The following is a 24,689-nucleotide window of genomic DNA, read 5'->3' on the forward strand; positions in this document are numbered from 1 at the left end:
TAAAGTAGAAAAATGGTGGGGCTTTCCAGCCGTTTGTCCCATAACCCTGCACTTACCTGACCTCAATAGGTCCCAGTCACTCTTTCCTGAATACCGTGAATTCCAGGTCCTTGTTTGGGCACCACTTGTGGTCTTCTTTACAGACTGGGGCCTGGTGGACCGGAGTTGATGAAAAGAAAGAGGGAAAAGGAGAGAGAGAGAGCAGTATCTCTCGGGTTACGTGGAAAACCAATAAAGCCCGTGCACAGGACTCGTACCGCTCATGAAGGCACAGGGTGTCCTCTCAAGGAGGTCTTGAAAGCCCGGGCAAGAAAGTGAGCTCAGCAGGCTTCCACGCTCCAGAGAGAATGAAGACAGAAAGAAGGATGAGGGGGACTCAGGTCTCTAGTGGAGCAAGGGTGTTTTATTAGCAGAAATGTGAGCTTATATATCTTTAGTAAAATGATTCCTCAGCTATTACAAAGAATGAAATTCCATCAGTTGCAACAAAATGGATAGTCTAATACATACAAGGTCACTGACACTGAAAAGAGTCACTGAAGGGAGTTACTGAAAGGAATCCAAGCAGGTACCCTTTCCCATGATCTCAGTCCTGAGAACTGTGTGTAGCTCTACTTGTTCCCAGAATAGGAACCAATAAGGAACAGAGAATCCTTGAGAAATGGCACACAAAGGAAGAAAAGTGAGACATATTGGATTCCTTAAAGTTGAACATCCCCTGACAGTGGATGAAACTGGAACCTATTATACAGAGTGAAGTAAGCCAGAAAGGATAACACCAATACAGCATACTAACGCATATATATGGAATTTAGAAAGATGGTAATGATAACCCTATATGTGAGACAGCAAAAGAGACACAGATGTATAGAACAGTCCTTTGGACTCTGTGGGAGAGGGCAAGGGTGGGATGATTTGGGAGAATGGCATTGAAACATGTATATTATCATATGTGAAACGAATTGCCAGTCCAGGTTTGATGCATGAGATGGGGTGCTCAGGGCTGGTGCACTGGGATGACCCAGAGGGATGGGATGGGGAGGGAGGTGGGAGGGGGGTTCAGGATGGGGAATATATGTACACCTGTGGCGGATTCATGTCAATGTATGGCAAAACCAATACAATATTGTAAAGTAATTAGCCTCCAATTAAAAAATAAATTTATATTAAAAAATAAATTATATCCTGTCACTTCCTTCTGGCCTAAAGAGTTTCTTTTGAAAGATTAGGTGTTAGCCTTATGGACATCCCCTTGTATCTTATTTGTTGCTTTCCCCTTGCTGCTTTTAGTATTTGTTCTTTGTGTTTAATTTTCATTAGTTTGTTTAATATGTGCCTTGGTGTGCTTCTCTTTGGGTTTATCTTATATGGGATTCTCTGGGTTTCTTGGATTTAGGTGGCTATTCCTTTCCCTTGTTAGGGAAGTCTTAGACTATAATGCCTCAAATATTTTCTCATACCTTTTTTTTCTTCTCTTTCTGGGACTCCTATAATTGGAATGCTGGTATTATTCCAGAGGTCTCTGAGACCGTCCTCATTTCTTTTTATTCTTTTTTCTTTATTCTCCTCTGCTTCAGTTACTTCCAGCATTCAATTTTCCAGCTCATTTATCCACTCTTCTGCCTCAGTTATTCTGCTATTGGTTCCCTCTAGTGTATTTTTAATCTCAGCTATTGTGTTGTTCATTGCTGATTGTTTAGTCTTTAATTCATTTAGGTTCTTGTTAAACATTTCTTGTATCTCCTCGATTCCTGCCTCCAGTCTATTTATCTGTGCCTCTGTTGTATTTCCAAGACTTTGGATCATCTTTACTATCATTACTTAGAATTCTTATTCAGGTAGAATGCTTATTTCCTCTTCATTTGTTTTATCTTATGGATTTTTACTATGTTCCTTCATCTGCTGCATGTTTGTCTGTTTTTTCATTTTGTTTAATTTACTGTATTTGGTGTCTCCCTTCTGCAGGCTGGAAGGTTTTAGTTCCTCTCAAATGTGGAGTCTGCCCCCCATGAGTGGGCTTGGACAAATGCCTTGTGAAAGTTTCCTTGTTTGGGGGACTTGTACCTGTGATCTGATGAATGGAGTCGGATGTGTCTCTCTGAAGGCCAGTGCTGTGTCCAGTAGTATGTTTTGGGTTGTCTGGACTTGATGTGGCTTTGGGCAGCTTTTCTGATAATGGGCAGGGTTGGGTTACTGTTTTGCTAAAGATTTGGCATGAGACATCTGGCCCTGGAGCTTGTTGGCCTTTGGGTGGGGCTTGGTCTTAGTTTTGAAATGGAGGCCTTTGGGAGAGCTCTCTCCCAATGGAATTGGGACTTCCCTGGTGGTCCAAAGTCCTGGACTTGGGTCTCTTACCTTGGGGTTCAGGCCTGACCCCTTACTGTAGCAACAGGACTTCACAAGCCACACAGCACAGAAGAAAAAACTCCAAGACTGATGGAGAGAGCAACACCCAAGAGCCAAGAACACCTAAAGAAACTCAGACACTTATAAAGAAAAAAGAGGGAAAAAAAAGAATAAAAACAGGAGTCAAAAAAAAAAAAAAAAAAAAAAAAAGAGGGGATTCAAGTCAATAAACAAATCCCTAAGTGAAAATGAATACTTAAAAACTAGACTAGCAAATATACAAAATCAAAAACATTTAAAAATGCAATATAACTAAGTGGTACTGTAAAAGAAGGAAAAAATGAATTTAAAAAGAAGATGCTTTAAAAATGGGAAAAGTAGGTTATGAAAAATAAAGGAATAATATAGAGAGAATAAAATGAGAATATGAAAAAGAAAAAAGAAGAAATAGGAATATATATATAGAGAGAGTGGTAGTGAAATAATGACCTTGTGATTCCTTCATTTCCTCTCCACACAGGTTTCTGCAGTCCCTCTGCCTACTCAAAAAGTCCTCCAATATTTCTAGGAAGGTCTCTGGTCCTGTTGTTGGCAGTGTGGAATCAGCTCAGACTCAAATCAGATCAGATCAGATCAGATGCTCAGTCGTGTCCGACTCTTTGCGACCCCATGAATCGCAGCACGCCAGCCCTCCCTGTCCATCACAAACTCCCGGAGTTCACTCAGACTCATGTCCATGGAGTCAGTGATGCCATCCAGCCATCTCATCCTCTGTCGTCCCCTTCTCCTCCTGCCCCCAATCCCTCCCAGCATCAGAGTCTTTTCCAATGAGTCAACTCTTCACATGAGGTGGCCAAAGTACTGGAGTTTCAGCTTTAGCATCATTCCTTCTAAAGAAATCCCAGGGCTGATCTCCTTCAGAATGGACTGGTTGGATCTCCTTGCAGTCCAAGGGACTCTCAAGAATCTTCTCCAACACCACAGTTCAAAAGCATCAATTCTTCGGCGCTCAGCCTTCTTCACAATCCAACTGTCACATCCATACATGACCACAGGAAAAACCATAGCCTTGACTAGACGAAGCTTTGTTGGCAAAGTAATGTCTCTGCTTTTGAATATGCTATCTAGGTTGGTCATAACTTTCCTTCCAAGGAGTAAGCATCTTTGAATTTCATGGCTGCAGTCAACATCTGCAGTGATTTTGGAGCCCAGAAAAATAAAGTCTGACACTGTTTCCACTGTTTCCCCATCTATTTCCCATGAAGTGATGGGACCAGATGCCATGATCTTTGTTTTCTGAATGTTGAGCTTTAAGCCAACTTTTCCAGATCTTGCCTTACTCCAGCTTATGGTGGTGGTGATCTTTAGTCTCTAAGTTGTGTCTAACTCTTTGCAACCCCATGGACTGTAGCCCACCAGGCTCCTCTGTCCTTGGGATTTTCCAGGCAAGAATAGTGGAGTGGGTTGCCATTTCCTCCTCTGGGGGATCTTCCCAACCTAGGGATCTTCCGAAACCCAGAGTCTCCTGCATTAGCAGCAGATTCTTTACCACTGAGCCACCAGGGAAGCCCCCACTCTAGCTTGTACTTGCTCCTAAGGTCCACAGTTGCCCCTGAAGCCCACAGTCTCAGGCTGATCGTGGGGATATCATCCCCTGCACCTGTGGCTGCAGGGGCGCTTTTCCCTTCTCTCTGGCTCACGCTGCTCCTGGTGTTCAGTTTTGGTTTGGGGTCTGCCTCTGCCTGTAGGTGGCCCTCAGGACACAGCTAGGGTGTGTAGGGAGTGTCGCGGGGCCTGGACCTGGGAGGTTGTCCCAGGCAGGGGCAGATGTGCACTTCCCCAGGGTGGTGGTGTCGGGTTGTGGGCCTCTGGGCAGCTCCAGGCTGCTCAGGAAGATGTGGGCAGTGACCCCTGTGCCAGCTCACAGCTCGGTGGTGGAGACTGCAGGGTCCTCCTGACCTCTGGCACTGGCGGCGGCTTTTCTACCTCTGGAGCTACAGGCCGCAGCCGGCTTGTCCCCCGATGGCTCTCCCGAGGGCAAGGGTCCTGCGTCCTGCACCCGCGCAGAGCTAGAGCGTTCCCACAGCAGTGATGCATATGCCTCTCTGGGAGGCCCGGGCTTTCTCCTGGACTCCCCCAGCTGTGTCGTACCAGCCCTTTGAGAAGATCTTCACAGCAGCCAACCCTGGTCCTCTCCTGGGGGTCCGACCCTTGAAGCCTGAGCCTGAGTACCCAGCCCCTACTCTCTGCCGTGAGGCCCTGTAAGCCACTTCTCAGCTGGGATGTGCTGCTCGGCAGCAATCTCAGGGCTGAATTCTCTCCATTCCGCCTTCTGAGCATCTGTTGTTGCATTCCCCTCTGAGGTTCTGAAGCTCTCTCTCCCCTGTCCCCGCCTGTGAGGGAGTTCCCAAGTGTGCAGAAACTTTTCCTCCTTCACGTCTCTGTCCCCGAGGCACAGGTCCCCATCCCGAAATCCTTTCTCTCTCTCTCTTTTTAATCTTTATCTTTTGCCCTACTTCATTTTGAGGAGATTGGCTTGCCTTTTTGGAAGTCTGGGATCTTCTGTCCGTGTTCAGGTGGTATTCTGTAGAAGCTGTTCCACATGCTGAGGAATTCTTGATGTATCTGTGGAGGGGAAGTTGCTCTCCCCATCTTACTCCTCTGATATCTTAAGTTTGTCTCCAAATAGGTTAATCTTGATTGAATGGTGATGCAGTGTGAGAGGGTCATTGGGAAGTCAGCTTGGAGATACAGAATGGGGACAACTGGAGGATCCTTGAATATCAGTTTGATTTTTATTCTTTAAGGGCATTGATGAAAATAGTCAATAGACAATCCATAATAGGAATATGAAAAAGTTTCATTTGAGCCAAACTGAGGACCATAGTCCAGAAGACTGCCTCTAGATAACTCTGAGGAACTGTTCCAGAGAAGCACGGTTTTCAGCACAGTTTTATGTCTTGTCAGAATAAAGAACACCAAACAAGTCAGGGGTACATTCCTTCCTGGTTTCAAAAAAACCAGATCAGCACATACACAGCGAGTCAGTATGACCTAGGCACCCGGGAAGGGATCTTATCGTTGAAGGAGGATCAGCATTGGTGTCCCAGGAAGAGAGGTATTTAATCTTTATTTTTAATATGGATATTCTTGTGATCACTACACCCTTTTCTTTAACAATTAAAGCAGATGTACAATATATATATGAGAAGCCACAAACAGGCTATTTTGGTTATAAGGTGACAGTGTCATGAGTGTGATGGTGACCGTGGAAATGGAGTGGCTGGAGAAGTTTGGAACTGATGTATGTGCTTACTGTGGTGTCAGGCATTTTGCTAATACTTCTTACATTACCTCTGTTTCCCCTTATAACCATCCTGTGGGGTGACCATACTAGTTATCAACTGCCGTATAACACATTACTCCAAACATAGGAGCTTACCAGCACACATTTATTATCTCACATTGTTCACGTGCCAGAAACCTGGATGTGGCTTAGCTAGGACCCCTCACTCAGAGTCACTCATAAGGCTGCAGGCATTTCAAAGCTTGACTGGGAACGATCAGCCTCCTTGCTCACTCACGTGTTGTTGGCAGGATTCAGTTCCTCTGGACTCAGGTCTCCATTCCTCCCTCCCTTTCTTGCCCTGTAGGCCTCTTCATAGAGCACCTTGCTTCATCAGGATGAGTGAGTGAGAAGGCAAGGGAGAGTACCAGTGGGGGTGAGGAGTGAATCAGGGATGGAGCCAAGTTGGGGAGTGTGAGTGAGAGAGTGAGCACCAGCAGGATGGACGCCAGTGTCTTGTAACCTAATCACTTTTATGTGTTTTTGCTCCTTAGAAGCAAGTCCCCAGATCCACATCACACTCATGGGGAGGAGGGTATTAAACAACGTCTAGTGTGTAAGTGTTACCAAGACTAGTAGGAGGTGAGGCTGAGCAGGTCGGCACAGAGTGCGTATCATGCCCTGTTTGATCCCAGGGGAATAAAGTATATTTCACTTCACAAGAGTGAAAAAAAATCTGTGATAAGTGTCCTTTTTATTTTTTAAACCGCAACCTTTTACATTCTTCCTGGAAATGGAATTGTCTTAAAGATGGGAAGCAGACTGTGCTCATTTTGCTTTTGTTACGTCTGGGATATTCCTAGTCTCCCTTGCATATAGAAAAATCCTTGTTACTTTCACACAATTTAACTATATAACAAGATTCTGTTGCAAGACAGACATTTTGGAAAATGCCCCACATAAACACTTATCTCTCTGGAGAGAACTGCTTTCACCACAAAAGTAGGGTAAAGTGATTCTTGCACTGGAAGATTTTTCAAAGCAGCAGTTATGCTTTCATCAGTTAGCTTTGCTTCCTTCAAAATCCACCCACTTGCTGCTCCCAATATTCTGTCATCATCTAGACAGAAGTATTAATCATTGGAAAAGAGAATTAGAATTCCTTTCCCCTTCTTTTTCCTTTCCTGGTTGTTGGCTAAAGAAATGACATCTTCAGGCATGTATTGTGATTTTTTTTTTTTTTGCCACTTTATTTTTTTAATTGACGAATAATTGCTTTACAGAGTTTTGTGGTTTTCTGTCAAATATCAACAAGAATCAGTCAGGCATGTATTCTTAAAGATACTCAAGAAACAAGTCCTCAGTACTGAAGCCCAAGTTCACCCTCATACAACTATTTACTAGTCAATGAAAATTCCCAATTTTGTACGATAATAAGTATGGAGATTTCTCTGGTGGTCCAGTGGTTAGACTCCACACGTCCATTGTAGGGGACACAGATTTGATCCCTGTTCAGGGAACTAAGGTGCTATAGCTGTGCTGCTGCTGCTGCTCAGTCACCTCAGTCGTGTCCAACTCTGTACAACCCCATAAACAGCAGCCCACCAGGCTCCCCCATCCCTGGGATTCTCCAGGCAAGAACACTGGAGTGGGTTGCCATTTCCTTCTCCAATGCATAAAAGTGAAAAGTGAAGTCACTCAGTTGTGTCTGATCCTCAGCGACCCCATGGACTGCAGCCTACCAGGCTCCTCCATCCATGGGATTTTCCAGGCAAGAGTACTGGAGTGGGGTGCCATTGCCTTCTCCATAGCGGTGCAGTACAGGCCAAAAAAAAAAAAAAAAAGAATTAAATTAAAACCCCCTTTTTCACTTTTCACAAATGTCTTAATGAATGTGAGCACTGTCCTGGGGACAACCTGAAGAAATAGAGCTAGTGAGGGCTTTTACTTATTAAAGTTTTTATTTCCACAGATAGAACCACATATGGGTAGTTGGATGTCTTGTGGACATCTCAAACTTACATTTCCAAAAGTGAATTTTTAATTTCTCCTTCAGAGTCCCCTCTCTTCCTCCAAACTTGTTTATATGGCTAACTTTGTCTTCTTGGGGATTTTCCATTTCCATTTGTGGTTTAACATTTGTTTTAGTCCTCAGCTACTGATTTAAGTACAGAGAAGCTAGAATTCTGAATCAAGGGTCTTTTAGTAAATTGCTTAGCACCCTCACTCGGGATCACTAGGGTATTCCCTTTATGGTAGGATAGACAGTGAAGATTGGTGGGTAGTTATTGTCCTGGCTAGTGGAGAGTGGGTTTACTCTAGGCAGTGAGGTCTCAGCTGGTTTTGCAAAGAATGCCTTTTATCATTTCATCTGTTTAGCCCCTAGGAACAGGGTTCCTTGTGGGGTATAGAGCTAACAGATCCATGGCAACACTGAGGCAATATGTGTTTTTTGGCAAACAGGCTCAATTTGTTGCCATAATAACTTTCAGTAATTCCCTAAAAGCAGTACTGGGGGAACATTAAGGCTCCTCTCGTGAAGGAGAAAACTATGTTTAGAAAAGGAAAAATGCAACCTAACCAGATTGTGGGGTATAACATCGTCCATCCGTTCAGTTGAGGTTGTGTTGGTGTCTGTGTAGTTAACTAACAGGTTTTTTGTGTTGATTGATTTATTGTGAATTAGCATTATGTCAGCCACAATGTGTCCAGTGTCTCACTCATCAGGCCCTGTAAGGTAGGAGTCAGCCCCAATTTACCGTGAGGAATCTGAGGTTTAAATAGATCGAGTCTTGTTCAAAGTGACTTAGTAAGTAGAAGAGCTGGAATTTGAACCTAGATTGGTTTGGATTGAAAAAAAAAAAAAGGAAAAACTGATTCAACAACTTTCAAAAAGAATCCCAAACTCTTTGCATGTGCTTTATCTACACATTTTATTTTAGCCAAAGACTTTTTGAGTTTGTTGGACTCAAGCATCTGAATCTAAAGTTATTTTTACATATAGGTTATATATATGTATGCATCGATAAATATGCAGATATTTTTGCATATGTTAAATTACTTCCCAGTTATATCAGGTATATACATTTAACTTTATCTATATATATGGATGTAACTTATATAAAAGCAGGGTGGGCGGTGGTCCTTATGTCCTGATTTCAGTGCTGTGCCACATTTAAACAAACAGTCCAGCAATCAGAAGTAAAGTATTTCTGATTTTCACTTGTATCTCTTGAAGGACATTACTAGAACCACTTTGTAACCAAGAGCGTGATGCCAGGGGCATATCCCCTAGCCTCTACTTTTAGTCCATAGAGGCTCCAAAGCTTTCTGTCTCAGGCCCTACAATACTTGACCCAAACTTTGTCTTTGCTTTCTCTTCCCCCACCCTCTCCCTTTATCCAGATTTCTATTATTTAGGATAATTTAACTCCTTTAGCCATTATTTGGATTCTTTACAAGAAGAGAGAGCCTAGGAGCTGATCCAGAAAGCTAGAAGACATTCTACTTAGAAGCCTGGGGGGTGGAGGTGAAGATGAGGCTGGAGGAAGAAAGATGGTGAAAAGTCAGACATAAGCCATGTCTTTTAACAGTTACAAATTAGAAATTTTAGTCCTTGTTATGGGCACCATTTTCACATATCATATTGTTATAATACTTGGCTTTCTTGTACATCAGTGTACTATTTGTGATACCCTTTGTGGCATTAAATTATTATATAGTACTTGCTTTGTGCCAGATGCTATTCTGGCTGCTTTATATATATTAACTGATTTAATCTCCATAACAACCAGTAGGCAGCTACTATTTTTCTCTATATTTTAGAAATGAAGAAACCAAGGTACAGAAAAGTAACTTATATGAAGTCCCACAACTAATAAGTGATAAAATGAAATTGAGCCATGCAGTCTGGCTTCAGAATTTATCCTTTAAGACAATTGCCAAAACAACCTCTCTTATGAAATAATATAATTTTACTTAATAATATTTTCAACATTTACTTTAAAAAATAATGTGGGGGTTGATAGTAAGATTCGGTCTAAATGTCCTCACTGTTGTAACCTTTTTCTTGCTTGATGGTTGATATTCTAGTTGGACTGTTAACTAGGAAGATGTGAAGGTCTCAGAGGTAATGGGCTTTGAAAGACATTCATTTTCTTTCCTGGGCTTTCCAGGTGGCTCAGTGATAAAGAATCCACTGCCAGTGCAGGAGACGCAGGAGATGCAGGTTCAATCCCTAGTCCAGAAAGATCCCCTGGAGTAGGGAATGGCAACCCACGCCAGTATTCTTGCCTGGAAAATTCCGTGGATGGAGAAGCCTGGCAGGCTGAAGTCCATAGGGCTGCAAAGAGTCAGACACGACTGAGCGCAGCACAGCACAATTTTCTTTCTACTACTTTCTCAGAATGAATAATCACTTCCCTTAAATGGGGAGGCAGTTACTGTTTCTGACACAGGATGAGAATGCATTGAATTTACAAACCATGAAGCTGCAAACAAAGCACACACATAGAAGAGCAAGGTTGGGCAAGGGAGGGTGGGAGCGATAAACTGTCCATCTCTTTCTGTGCATTAAGTGCGAACTGTGGGCTTCCTTGTCATTGCCTGTGTTTTTTTTTTTTTTTTCTTTTTGGTGTATCACTTTCGCATTAGTGAGGATCAGGAGTAGCTATTCCTGAGACCGTGAGTGTACATACTCCTTTACTCTTCTGCTGCTCGCGACGTGCTTGCCACTTATTGGATTCACTTAAGGAGTGACCAAGAATGGCAAATACTAGGAGCAGGTTCTGCTTCACTTCCTGCCTCCTGAGCCCCAGGAAGATATCACTAGTTGAATATGAAGAATTTTTGATGCTAGGTTTTGCTTTGGAATCCTCAACAGTGTTCCCAGCAGCCCCTGCCAATCAGTCAGGTATGACATAAGGTACACCTACTTGGCATCTCTGACTAGACCCTTAGAACTAGTCTGGGTGTGACCAAGAAATCAAAATTGACGCTTGGAGGAGGACTGAGATATCACCTGGGGGCCAGCCTTGTATCTAACAGATAAAAAATCTGAGGCAGAAGAAGGTAAAGTGATTTCTTTAAGGTCACATTTCTACTTAGCGGCAGAAGTGGAAATTAATAGGTTTCTTGTCTCCTAATCCAGTGTACTGCTTGTCTGAATTCATCTACACCAGATTTCTTTGAGTCTAAACATTTTCCAGTTTCAGATAGTGTCTTTGCTGAGGCTCCAGTATTTGTCACCTTCCACAATGAATCTGAGCTGAGGCATCAGGTTGGGCGATGAATGACAAATATGAAATTCATTCCTAGCTTGTTGGGTTAGGGTTCACTCACTGCAACTTATCTTGGAGATGGTGGCAGAGAAGTGGAGGCTGGAGGAGCATCGCTGGAGCATGCAGCCTGCTTGTCGTGATAGCGAGACACACCCACACCCTCTCCCTGTCATTTGACCCTGGGAAGCTGGTTATTCTGGGGGATCCCATGTGATGTAGGAGCTGCTCAGGGAGCCCTGAAGGTGTTCTAGGTAAAGGTGCAGGCTCTGAAGTGGTGTAGCCCACTCTTCAAAACCCAGCTTCACTACCTGTTCACTGAGTGACTTTGGGAAAGTTATTTCTCTCTCTCTCTGCCTGAGTGTCCTCCTCTGTAAAATGGCTCTATCTTTTGGGTTGTTGTGAGGGTTAAGAGAGATGATGCCACATAAAACGCATAGTACAGTGCCTGGCAAATACTCATAGTGGCTACCAAGTGATGTCACAGGAAATGGTAGAGTAAGGACCTCACAGAATTTGTCCCTCCACTGAGAGACCTTCCTTAAGCTAGCAAAATCTGTCAGGGTCAACTTGTTCTGAACTCCAGTTGTTAGGGGAATGCTTAATGAGGAAAGAGGCTGCTAGATTTTGACATATATGAAAATCTGTCAGGTCACTGGCTGGCCACTGAGATAACAGAAAAGAGACTTCAGGGACCACATTCAACAAGGAACACGGTCTTTGCAAAATCACTGTAGAAAAGTTACTAGACAAATGGATAATTGCAGCCCTTAACAACATTCCCTGATGGGAAGGCAGAATCTGGTTTCCAGAGTTACCACATTGTAATATTCAAAATGTTGTTTTTGACAAAAATTAAAGACATACAAAATGGGAAAGTATGCCCTATTCACAGGGAAAAGAAGAGACTGACAGAAGCGGTCCCTGAGAAAGGCCAGCTGGAAGCTGGCACCCAGTCACTGAATGTTGGCATCCTGGAATTTAGCATGACTTTTAAAAGAAAATGGGGTTGCTTTTTATTGGAAATGCCATGCTTTCTTTTGGCTTTATATTACATTATGAGTATTATAAATATTTTGCCCTTTTGTTTTAGTGGAAATTACCAGGAGGGGAAAAATGACCAAATTGCACCTGAGAAAAATTAAAATTTTACTCTTATATCTGGCCTTAGAAACACATACTCTCACCATTCCATTGGTTTTTTTTTTAAAATTTTTATTGGCATATAGTTGATTTAAAATGTGTTAGTTTCAGGTGTATAGCAAAGTGAATCAGTTTTACATATACATATATCCACTCTTTTTAAGATTCTTTTCCCTTATAGGTCACTATGGTATATTGAGTAGAGCTACCTGTGCTATACAATTGGTCTTTATTAATTATCTATTTTAAATCCATTGATTTCTTTTTAATGCTCACCTAAGTGAATAAAATTAGATGACATTTTCTGTATTTTCAGTTAATCACTCGTTAAAGACATATTTGAATTTAACACATTCATTATTCTTGCTTGAGGTACAGTCTATTTGGTATGACAGAAAATAATGCCTTTCTATTATCCTTGGCTACTCAGACACGGTACATTGTTATTTTCTTGCCCTTTAGATGCTACTGGTTTCACATCTAAATAGAAGTTTAGATTGGCTAGGGAACTGGCTGCCAGCACGTTCGGTTAGGAGCCAGAATTCCAGGTCACACCTAGATCGGGTCTAGGTGACCCTCAGGTCTCCATTTGGATCTGAAGCAGTGGCAGTAGTGTTTTACGTCTGAGAGCGCAAATCATTCACAGAGGTCATTCACACAGGTCAGAGCCCTGGGTTGGGACTGAACACAGAAGGATGCAGCAGAGCCAGGAGCAGTCATTCCCTCCGCTTCCTTCTAGAAGAGGAGTGTGCTGATGAGAAAGATGAACAGGATCTGGATGGCCTCTCTCACGGGGCAGAGGAAGGCTCTGCTGGCTGAGCTTTTGTGGGTTGTGGTTAGTTTGGGGTGGGATGTGTAGAGGCTTGTGGTTGGCTTGGGGAGGCTAGTGGTTGGTATGGAGTGGTTTGTGGTTGTTTTCTGTGGGTTTGTGGTTGGTTTTGGCGGGGCCGGGGTTGGTTTGTGGGTTGGGGTCGTTATGACCTGCTTGGTTGAGACGTGCTTGACGGTCACAGTCCCTGGGGGAAAAAAAAACAACACTGGCATCAGAACCTCTTTTTGGTGGTGAGTGGGCACTACAGAAGGGAGGCTAATGTGAGAGAGTGCTGGGACCAGAGTTCATAGGCACAATTCAGTGGCCCTTTCTCAAGGGTTGAGTGTGTGTAGAGGAGAGGGAAGCCAGGGGGTACAGAATGTCAAGGATCAAAAAATAAACACTCTGACCTTAAGGTCTATGGAAGAAGGACTTTATACTGAACTTATATAACTACCGAATTTATACTGAACTTATATAACTACCGAATTTGCTATTGGGAAAGTAGTCTGCCCTCAAATGTCCTCATGTCCTTAATATTATATTTGATCAATCAGTACAAATATTTAATTTTTGCTAATTTCAAAGGTTGTAAGAGCTAGACACCATCCAGACCTGAGGATGGCTAACTCTGCTTTCAAGGAAGTGTAAACAAGTCCTGTCCAAACCCATGAATCCATTTTCGTGGTGTCTGAGGCACTGGTCATTCTCACGGTGATCTGACCACATGTTGGTTCTCTGAGGTTGCCTTGCAAAGAAGCAGAGAAAGCTAGGCCTATATCCCTGGGAGGCTGTCTGCTCCTGGAAAGCTGGAGCTTGGCAATGACACCTCCAATGGTCTGAGTGAACCATGGAAGGGACTATAAAGAAGGAGGAGGGAAATGCCCAGTAATTTGCTCAGACCTGTCTGCATTCTGCCCACCTGGAAGTGCCTTCCAGCTTTGTAGCATTGTCTATCTCATTTAGCATTTCCTCAGGGCAAATGTTTCTCTAGCACACCACTGAGCCAAAAGTCTGAACACAAATGCTTTCTTTTCCTTATTTTTTCAAAATCTTGATTTTATTAGTGTGGAGCTAAGGAGTTCTGGGGGGCTTTCCAGGTGGCTCAGTGATAATCTGAGGGTCTGGGTCAGGAAGATCAATCTCTGGGTCAGGAAGATCCCCTGGAGTAGGAAATGGCAACCCACTCCAGTATTCTTGCCTGAAAAACTCTATGCACAGACGAGCCTGGCGGGCTATAGCCCATAGGGTCACAAAGAGTCGGACACGACTGAGGAACTGAGCACCAAGGGGTCCTGACTAGAAACAAACTTTATTTTCTTTTCCTTGTATGTATATGAGTGTTCATTTTGAAAATGTCCTGGAAAGAGAATAATATCCCAATCTTTTCACAAAGGGAAGCCACCAAAGAAACAGTTAATGTTTTTGTAAAATAGCTTGATTTGGCATGATCACTTTAACATCTGTTGTGGAAAACAGATATGTCTTTGACCACATTTGCAATGCTTGACTGACAGGAAAATGGGCAGCATACTAGATGTATTTCAGTGTTTGAGGGCTCACGAGGAAGACCTGTTGTCTGGGCATTGAGAAAGACTAATGTTTCCTGTTCTTGGCTGAAGCTTGTATTTTAAAACTTAATTAAAAAAAAAAAGATTGTATTTATAGTTTTAATGTAAGTTCAAGAAAAGTGGAGAGAAGTACAAGATGTGGAATTTGAGTCCTGGTTTTGTCGTTAGTTTCTGTGCAGCCTTTGGCAAGCTACCTATCTTTTCTGAACCTGTTTCTTAAATTCATTTTAGCTTCCCAGAGAGAGATAAGAGAGAAGGAAAGGGGCAGAGAAAGGAGAGAAAGAGGGCAAGGAGCCTCGCGATGGTTTGAAGTCGAGGACGACAGCCTGGTAAAGGTAAGTGGAAATCCCTGGTTGTGTTGGAGGCCAGAGGCCACCTTGAGAACTAGTGGCATTATTGGTTTTCATTGTTATCAGCCCTTCTTTGTACAAATCCCTCTTCTCTTCCCTTAAACTCTTCAGTAGGGTCTGCTATACCTATGAAGGCTTTGTGTGAGGGGCGATTATTACGGAAATTGAGGAAGGAACATATCCCTGCAGATATGGAAAGAGCTCCTGAGGAAGCTGGAGTCTGGAGCCACAAGTGACCATGAGAATAAAAGGCCCGCTGGAACTGGCTTTCGTTTCCCACAGGGTACAGGGTTGAGTTTATCTTATGAGATCTCAAGGTGCTGAAAGACTCAGCTGGTATCTGGGTAATGCACAAGTAGACTCTTTTTTTTCTAGGGCACCCACAAGATTATTTTCCAGGCTGATGGATTTCACTGCCAGATATGTAAATAGGCTGCAGAGGAACTTACCAACTTCCGGCAGTGTTATGGAATCAAGTTCAGCATTTCTCAGGGAATTGACAGTGTAGATGCTGTGGAGGGCAAATTGAGGAGAGTTAATGGTGAGGAATTCACAAGCTCAGCTCATATGGCTGCCTTCCTAGGGGACCCCAACCTCTTAGTTCCTTTTATGCTTACATACTTTATAAGCATATCACTTTATTTACATCACTTTGCCAACAAAGGTCCGTCTAGTCAAAGCTATGGTTTTTCCAGTAGTCACATATGGATGTGAGAGTTGGGCCATAAAGAAAGCTGAGCACTGACAAATGGATGCTTTTGAACCATGGTGCTGGAGAAGACTGTTGAGAGTCCCTTGAACAGCAAGGAGATCAAGCCAGTCAATGCTAAATAGGAGATCATTCCTGAATATTCATTGGAGGGACTGGTGCTAAAGCTGAAACTCCAATACTCTGGCCACCTGATGTAAAGAACTGACTCCTTGGAAAAGACCCTGATGCTGGGAAAGATTAAGGGCAAGAGGAGAACGGGGTGACAGGATGGGATGGTTGGATAGCATTACTGACTCAATGGACATGAGTTTGAGCAAACTCAGGGAGATAGTGAGGGACAGGGAAGCCTGACATGCTGTAATCCATGGGGTTGCAAAGAGTCATACAGGACTTAGTGACTGAACAACAAGTTTACAGCACATCTAGCAGATCATTCAGTAGTGATCTTCTCTATATTGGCTTGACTGAGAACCTCTTACTCCAGACGAGCTCATGTCCACTCCTCTCCCCCATCTACTCCACCGCCCTGTACTCCGCACAGGCTGGTGTACAGTGCAGTCTTTGTTCAGGCCAGTCTATCTGCTTGTAATACTAGTCCCAGGCACATCTGCCCACAGACTCAACGGTAGCCTCTATGACATTGCTTTTCCCTGTTGTCATGAACCCAGATAGGTCTGCGGCAGGGAGACTGCACAGCCTAGCTGTGTGCCTCTCCTCACACTGGAGGGCCAGCTCCTCAAGGGCCAGTTCTGTCATCGACAACGCCTGACACTTAGCATCATAGGTGGTGCTCAGAGTTTGTTAAATGATCTGTACAGCTTGGTCTGTTGTTCTAGTATCAGTGGGTCTGTTATTATATCAGGCTTTTGTCCATGAGATGGTTGGAGAGCATCACCCACTCGATGGACATGAGTTTGAGCAAATTCGGTGAGATAGTGAAGGACAGGGAAGCCTGGCATGCTGCAGTGCATGGGGTCACAAAGAGTGAGACACGACTTGGTGACTGAACAACAACAATCTTGTCCAGGCATTAACAGTTAAAGAGAGTGCACTACATGCCAACCCCTATGCTTGATGCTATGGGGACAGTGGTGAACAGTGCAAACCTGGTTCTTACCCTGGTGGCACTTCGAGTCCCTTCAGAGAGAAAGACTTGAAACAAATAATCGACTGACGAGTAAATTGGTCACTGTTGTGACACGTGTTTGGATGAAGCAGTGGCAGTGATGAGAGTAAGTAAACTGGGAGCAGGACTTGATGTGGGGCTTCGGGGAATGCTTTCTGAGGAAGTGATGTATAAGCTCAGTCATTACTGTTGCATAGGCCCTGCCTCCCCAGTCCTCACTGTAACATTCTGGGCAGGAACTCCCTCCTGTTCCCCTTTGTGCGCTACCCAGCACAGTGGGCTTCCTCTAGCCCCGGTGCTACCTCCCTTCCCTCGTCAGCCTCGCTGCACAGTAAGGCATTGTCAGACAACGTCGCATGTGCACTTTGCAAACCATCTATTGTTGCAGGAAGTGTGGAGGACTTAAGGAGGTGAGATGAAAGGAAATTCATTGCCCTCATTGGTGCTGGCTGGCTTCTAAAAGGCTGCTGTCATTGTGAGGCTGGGTGGTAGCAGCTTCCTTTGGATTCTACCCTTGCAAGTCACTCTGTGGACATAACAGTACCCCCTCCAGAGCTCCAGAGACAGCTAGGTTTGACCAGGCCCAGGGTGTGGCAGGAGAGGGTAGAGAAGCCTGATAACATGACCATCCTCACTGTCTACAAAGGCCTGGACATAGTGGACATGGCCTGATGGTCAGACTTGCCCTTTCAGTACAAAAGGGCAGTCTGAAAGTATAGGGACCTCACAACATTTGATCCTTGATGAGAACCTAAAAACAAATCCCTAACTGGGAGTGAGAGAAATTTTCTCTTAAACTGTAATGCGAGTCCCCGGTGGCCTCACCTCAGAATCTGTGTTCATTTTGTGGGACACTAGGAAGCCAATTTTATTGTACAGTCATCACATGTTCTGCTAGCAAGCCATTTCCAAAATGCATCTATGTTTTAAAAAATGATTCTCTGTGTAGTGGTGAAACTGAGTCCCGCTAAACCTGAGATCCCCTGCTGAGTTTATGACTAACCTCTCTATCCAAAACTCTATTCTCTTTCTTATGCCGACACTTCTCCCTATTCCTATTCCCCTTAGGATTGAGTAGTATCAAAGAAAAGGGGGGACTAAAACCAAGCAGGACCTGGAGGCCCACTCTGGTACAAAACCCCCTCCATACTCCCCCATTTCTTGTTTGTCTAATAAGGCTTTAGTTTCCTAGACCCTCCTTGAGTTCCAAAGAGCAGAACCATCAGTTACTAATTAGGGAAGTGAAGAAAGGTAGAAACAAGGGAAAGACAGTCAAGAAACCATACTTCAGTGACAAAACAGACTCCTAGTTCTCTTCAAGGGATATACATAACAATATCACACGTATTTTTGCGTTGTTCTTCAGAAATTAAGACCACCGCCTGCCCAGGTGGAGGACGCCAACTACATGCTGACCACAGGCACACAGACCCCAGACTGTCTGGAATCAGAAGGCTGATGATTAGGACTTCTGAAACATCACTCTGTCACCTCACTACCACTGGTGAATCAGAAGAAAGTCATGCCCCTTGCAAACTTCACCCCAGATATGGCCTTTGAAGGACCTTCCCTGAGGGCCATCAGACCAGGTCTTTCGTGCCTGAGCCACCCATTTTCCTCCCTCGGTGCCTGCAGTAAACACTATCCTTTCTTTCATCACCACCCAGTGTCAGTACATTGGCTGCATTTTGCAGCAGGCAAGTGGAGGGTTTGGTTCAATAACAGTGGGGGCTAAGAGCACCCGTCCTGCAGGCTCTTGGCTACAGGCAGCTTCTCTGCATCCTCAGTTTAGCAAGTCTCCTTCAACTGCACAGGGCTTGGCAGAGAGGGCAGTGCTAAGGTATCCAGATGATTTCAGGATGAGTATCTTTATTTTTAACCGTTTGCTACTGCTGCCCCCAACCCTGCCTGGCTCTGGAGTTCTGTCAGCCCCAGACTAATAGGAGTGAATTGGGTGGAAGTAGCAGGGGAATATAGAGAATTTGAAGCAAATTGGGTGCCAATGACATGAGTTCTTTCTCAATCCAAACTTTAGTCAGGTTCTAGAACCTTCTCCTACCCATCTGTGCACTTCCTTGTAAAATCCAGCTTTAACCAGACTCCTCATAAGTCAATTTAGCAAGAACCTCCCACCCTTGATATCTGATCACCCTTATTATCTGATTGAATTCCTCATCCTCTACTATCCCCAGGTGATATCTGATCACCTTGGCCTGCCTTCAGCAGGAACCCTTTTAGGTCAGTTTAGCCAGGGTCCTTCTTACAGGTTTTGATGTTTCCTCTTACTGATTTTCCATCCGCTCACCCTCTACCCTGTTTCTTGGCTATAAACTCACACTTGCCCATGTTGTATTCAGAACAGAGACTGGTTCTATACTGAGTTCTCTTTTCTCTTATTGCAATAGTCCCAAATAAAATCTGTGTTTATCCATTCATTCATTCATTCATTTTGCTTTAACTACTCTCCAGCTCTGGGTTTGTCTTTAACACCAATTTTTTTCTGTTTGTTGAGCATACCTTGTGCGTTTGTGTCTGTGTGTGTGTGTATGTGTGATGTATAAACTTTTGCAGATAAAACGTAGGACAAAGAACGGTGAGGCAGAAAAGGCGTGCAGCTACTGAATTCTTCACATCGTATCTGGATTGTATTTTGAATCCTCCAAGGTCAGTATAAAACTGTACAAACCCAGTATGAAATTGTAAAAGCCCCAGAGCAAATCATTTATGGATCATTTCTTACTTTATCTTGACTGTAGTTATGTCCGTGGAATTAGGAGACATCCATTTTGCCTTGAAGAGCGTGCTGAAATTACCCTTCAAGTAGTACTCAGCTCTGCCTTCACAATGGTCGCTGGGGTTTTCCCAGGAGCCAATGACTGACTTGTTCTGGTCCCGTGCTTCCAAGACCACAGAGATAATACCATGACTCACTTGAGTTGACACTAGAAGGAATTAAGGAAACAGTCAGCTGTCTGTGCAGTGAGACGAGAGATGGGGTCATAAAATCAAAATTAAATATGAAAAAAGAAAGTTACAATTAGTATGTAAATAAAGTATGGCCCCATTTTTATCAAATAAAAAATAAGTTGAAAAAAATCTGGAAGAAAGTACATTAATATTAGCTATGAGGATTTCCTGATTGTGCAATTATAGATGATTTTTATTTTCTTCCTAGTTCTTTTTTGTGTGTTTTCCAAGTTTTCTACAGGAAAAGGTGGACAAAAGAAGACCTGTGCTCTGGTCCTGGCTTTGCTACATACCAGGGATGAGATCCTGGCTGACTTTTAACCTCTTGAGTCCTGTTCCTATCTGCGAGATGAGAGTTCTGTCCTTTGTGGGTGGGTGGGTGGCACGATAGTGAAGTGAGGGGATTGAAGCTGTAGATGTATCTGAAAAGCTCAAGTGGGCCTCCTGGGAAGTGCTTCAGGAAATAAGGGTCTGTTACTGCCTAGTCAAACAAAATCTATTTGCTGGCTCCAGAAATGCTGATGTTCTTGGTCTCTGCTGTGGAGGGTGAGGGAAGGGAGGTGGGGCTCTGAGACCCAGAGGCCCTAATCCAAGCACCTAATATCAAATAACCACACAGGGTTCCCTGTTCCCCTCTACTCAGTGAATCTTACCTATTGACTTAGCCCAGCGTGTGCCCACAGTGGCGCGGGCTACTGATACTTGTGAATTCCACATGCTATTTTCAGCATTCCAAAGTGTATTAGGGAGGGAATTTCAAGAGAATATTTCAGTTTGTCCATTTCCTCCCTTAGAAGATCCCTTCTGAACAAGTTTCTCAATCCTAAGGGTATTATTCTCTAGGGCCCTCCCAACCACCCCAAATTCCTTCACCAGCCTCTCCTTTACAAAATAAAGAAAACTGATCATGTAGCATGATAAAAGCAGACAGTCCTGGATCTGAATCCTAGCCCTAGCATTTAGGACCAAGTCACTTCACCTCTGATCCTTGGTTTCTTTTCTGTCCATCATTCACTCCACAAATATTTATGCTTTGCATTAGGCTTGGTTCTAGGTATGAGGACAATGACATTATCTTTCATTGCGTGGAGATCATGATACTTTATCTTGAAAGGTTCTTGGGATAGTGAAGAGAGGAATGTAAAAACTTTCATACTGGTGGGTGTTGGCTAAGTTGTCATTTTTATTCTTAGCATGAAACAGTTCTCTATTCTGTTTGTTTTTGCCAGTTAAGGTTGCTGAGCCAGATCCCCTGGCTCTGACTTGCTCAGCCAGAACCTGATATTTGTCCTTAATACCTATGCATGGTGGTGGGGTGGATGCTAATGAGCAACAGTGTCATCCAGTCATCATCAAGCCTGTCTTGGTCCTGCTGTGGAGGGTGAGGGAAGGGAGGGGGACTCTGAGCTTGCCTTTGCCCTTCTGCTTTCTCTCTCTCTCTGGCTTACATCCTCCTTTCATCCCTCCTAGTTTTCTGTATTATTTAGATTCCTGACCTCCATGGCCCCCTCCCTTCAGACTGCCACCTGAGGACCCACACCTGTCCAAAATCTTCAAAGTGCTTTTCTTTCTAGAGCCTCTAAACATTTTTGGTTTTGTATTTCTGCTTCTGTTCTGTTGTTCCCAACACCCAGCACACAGCTCTCGTGACTGTCGTAACCCCACTCACTCTGCGGATTGTACCCCTCCTCTAGGATAGCGAAGCTTCCTCTATTCTGCAGACGCACCTGGCTTGCCAGCTGCTCACCCTTGTTCATATCTGGTGCTTGCCTGGAATCTTCCTTCTCGCCTCACATCTCACCCCCACTTACTCTCCAAGATCCTGCTCTCTTTTCCTCTCACTCCTGAATCATGTACGCTTTTAACTATAGAGTTGAGGACTTAATTACATTCTGACTTGTACCGGAACTGTAGTTTCTCCTGTGGATCTGGGCAATCCAGTGCTGGGTACCTGGAAAGCACGAAGTAGCTGCTCACTGATTTTTTAAAAAGTTATGCATCCAGAGTTGCACAGTACCTTAAAGCTGAAGGTTCAGGAAAAAAGGCAAGCAAGTTAAATTTCTCTTGCCTGTCAAAGTAAAAACAGAGGCAGATGCTTACCCCGCACATTATAATGTATTATAAATGCTACTGCCTTACGAATTTCTTTGACTGATATTAAGGCAGACCCAGAGAACCTGTTCTATGATGTTGCATGAGCTGCAACTGTACCTTGAAACCTGCCAAACCATTTAACACAAACCCTGAAATTAAAAAAAAAATCAATATTAAAGTAAGGAGAAGCAGTTGGCCTGTGTGAATATTTACTTGGTCTTCCCAGAAGTCCTGGGAATCCCATGAGGTCCTGTAATGACACAAGGAAATCATGGAGCCTGTTGTGTAATTCCAGGTGTGGAATCTGATACATCACATATCCGAGGGCATAGGATTTTGACTCTCAACTTAAATCATTCCTACAGTGAGTCAGTTTATCACAAAGCTTTAGCACATTTCTGGACAGAGAGGAAATCAGATGAAGTTTAGAGACATGCATGATGCATAGCAGATGTTCATGAGTCTTAGTTTCTGCTTCTGGTACCTGATGCCTCGGTAAATGCCATGTCCGTCTCATCTGGCACGTTCCCTTATGGGTCGTCTTACGGATCGTCTTTTGATTCTTCTTTCTCCTGTGTTCCTACTTTCAGAAGGTTTCTCTGCCACCACCACCTCTAACTGCCCCACCCACACCCTTTGCATCTTCACAAGATAGGTTTCTTTCTCTTCCATTTCAACAGCAAAATTCCTCACCTCATGATGTGTTTGTTATCTTAAGTCACACATCTGAGATCTCTGACCACCCAGATCCTTTCCTGTATGCAAGCTCCCACTCTTCCCTGTACACAAGCCCACACCTCCTGGGCCTCATCTTGGATCACAAGATCATCCTCCCTGCCTTGGTTAGAACAAGATCTGCTGCCTGAGGGAGTCAGACATAGGGAGCCTTGCCACAGCCGAGGCACCTAGTGACAGTCCCCAAGGGGGGAAAAAAACAGGAAAAAGGACTAGCCAGAATGAGTGTGTGGAGGCAGGCGACAGTCATTCTCCTGCTCAAGCCTGGAATCTGTGGACCGTGGGTGTGGGGACCACTCCAGTGTTCTCTGCAAAATCTGGTGAGAGTTCTAACAGAGGCAGGGTAACATGGTAGATGAGGAGGCAGACTCTGAAGCTGGACGGCCTGACTGGACAAAGCTGGACAACTCGTGGCTATTATTTAGGTTCAAATATTAGCGGTACACTCTACTAGTGACCTTGGACAAAACTGTAACTCCCCGGTGCCTCAGTTCTCATCTGTAAAATGCAGATGATACTAGCGTTTCCCCTTAGATCAGTACTCAGAACACAGGAAGATGTCTCAGCTCTCACTCCTGTAATTGAGAGCTGTACAGTGTTGTGATTAAGAGAAGGGTCTCTGAAGCTAGAAAGCTCAAGTTCAGATCCCAGATCCATCATTTAAGTGGTTCTGTGACCTGAGCGATTCCCTGGCATCTCTGCCTGTTTTCTCATTTACAAACAGGGGATGACAACAGCATCTACCCAGCAGGTCACTGTGAGGGCTAAATGTATTGGTACATGTAAACAACCATATTAAATTTATTGTTATTATGAACGTTGTATTAGAGAGCACTTGCCTTGACTTGCAGGTCTGACTGATCCCCAAAGGGATGTTTATATAATAGTTCTAGACACATCAAGGAAAGGCACTGGATTCAGAATGAAAAGACTAAGATTCAAGAGGCACTTCTGCCACTTACTAGCTGTGAGACCCCGAGCAAGTCATTTAACTTCTCTCAGCTTCACACTCCTCATTTACCGGGTGGGGCGTAACGCTTTCCCTGTCTCACTCACTGGATGTTCTGCCCATAGACTGAATGTGAGCAGTGTTTCCTGGAGTTGCACAGTACACAGTCATCCATGGTGGCATCGTTTTATCAAGTGGATGGGAAAAGACCACAAACTGAGGTGCAATTATTGCTTCTTAAAATAATAAAAATGCCTCCCCCCTCCCAAATACAGACAGTTTAAGTCCACTTTAAGTGAGAGAACTTGCCACAGTTGTGCTCTTGCTGTGACTTGCTTAACCTGAGTGTTGGGGCGTCTTGACTCTCGTGGCTCAGCTTCACAGAGGGGACATGCAGGAAGCGTCCCACCCAATCCACCCATTCCCACATTCTCATTCTCCCTTCTGCAGTCGACGTCCCAGCCAGGTCAAAGACACACGCTTTGTGTGTGTCATTGAGAGCAGGGATGGAGGGGTATGTCCTGCAATTCTGGCTTGATCTCCCTTCAGAGAACAAAGGAAAGCAGAGAGAATGGCTTCTACTTACCTGTGTAGAGTGTGTTGCTCTTATAGATATCTGGGCTGATGTGGATTAGTGAGGATTTCTTGGTGGTGACCGACAAGAACGGCTTGCAATTGGTAGTGGAATTTGTACAGCTGGCCGGAGAACACAGAAGCCAGAGGCATAGAAGCAACCCCAGTGGCAGAAGCAGGGACCTCAGGATTGCCATGGTTTCAATCTGCTTGCAAACTGCTGAGCCCGGAACTGGGTAAAAGCGACAACTCACCTGTTTATATGCTCTGGGGCTGGATCTTCCGGGCGATGTCATACATGCAAATGTCCTGCCCACTCCTCCCTTGGGCTTCTGGAATTTGGCCCAAGATATCACCAGGAACGAATCTCTCCCAGTTTCTGTGACCCTTTACCAGTTCCAGTTTCACTCAAGAAGGGGAATGTACTGATCATGGTTTATTTTGCATCTCATTCACCTCAGCCTCTGATATGTGAAGGAAGCTATGGGAAGGAGTTAATACTGGCAAAGTGAGATTCGGAGTTGAGTAATCATAACCTACCTGGCCTGTGTAGAAACTACATTCTTCTCTGTGTAGGAAACTCAGGCATTAAAGCACTTTTTTTTTTAATAGAATATTACATACCCTTTCCAATACTCCTTAATCGAACACATCTTCCTGTCCCAGTTCATTTTGTGACTATCACAGAACTGGAAAGCCTGTACTTATGGATTTATATTTGTTTCTTTGGAAAGAAACAGCTTTCTCCTA

General features: G+C 44.0%; 1 protein-coding gene across 1 annotated transcript; it reads right to left on the reverse strand.

Moving 5' to 3' along the window:
* Positions 1-12,445: 12,445 nt before the first annotated feature.
* PLET1 (placenta expressed transcript 1) lies at positions 12,446-24,348 on the reverse strand. Its single transcript, XM_086339230.1, has 4 exons — positions 23,953-24,348; positions 19,362-19,563; positions 15,233-15,294; positions 12,446-13,067 (listed from the first exon to the last, which is right to left on the reverse strand). The coding sequence occupies exons 1-4, from the start codon at positions 24,233-24,235 to the stop codon at positions 12,787-12,789; spliced, it is 828 nt and encodes a 275-aa protein (XP_086195356.1). The 5' UTR covers positions 24,236-24,348; the 3' UTR covers positions 12,446-12,786.
* Between the last annotated feature and the right edge of the window lie 341 nt (positions 24,349-24,689).

Source organism: Bos grunniens, chromosome 15, assembly GCF_055505025.1.
Source record: "Bos grunniens cultivar Pamir isolate PY7600 chromosome 15, Bosgru_T2T1.0, whole genome shotgun sequence".
NCBI classification, from domain to species: domain Eukaryota; kingdom Metazoa; phylum Chordata; class Mammalia; order Artiodactyla; family Bovidae; genus Bos; species Bos grunniens.

Coding starts and splice junctions, on each gene's coding strand:
- PLET1 (XM_086339230.1), bottom strand. CDS start 24,235: ATGACATCGCCCGGAAGATCCAGCCCCAGAGCATATAAACAGGTGAGT. Junction 19,564..23,952: donor GAGCAACACACTCTACACAG/GTAAGTAGAAGC, acceptor AATTCCTTCTAG/TGTCAACTCAAGTGAGTCAT. Junction 15,295..19,361: donor ATAACTACAGTCAAGATAAA/GTAAGAAATGAT, acceptor TGCCCTCCACAG/CATCTACACTGTCAATTCCC.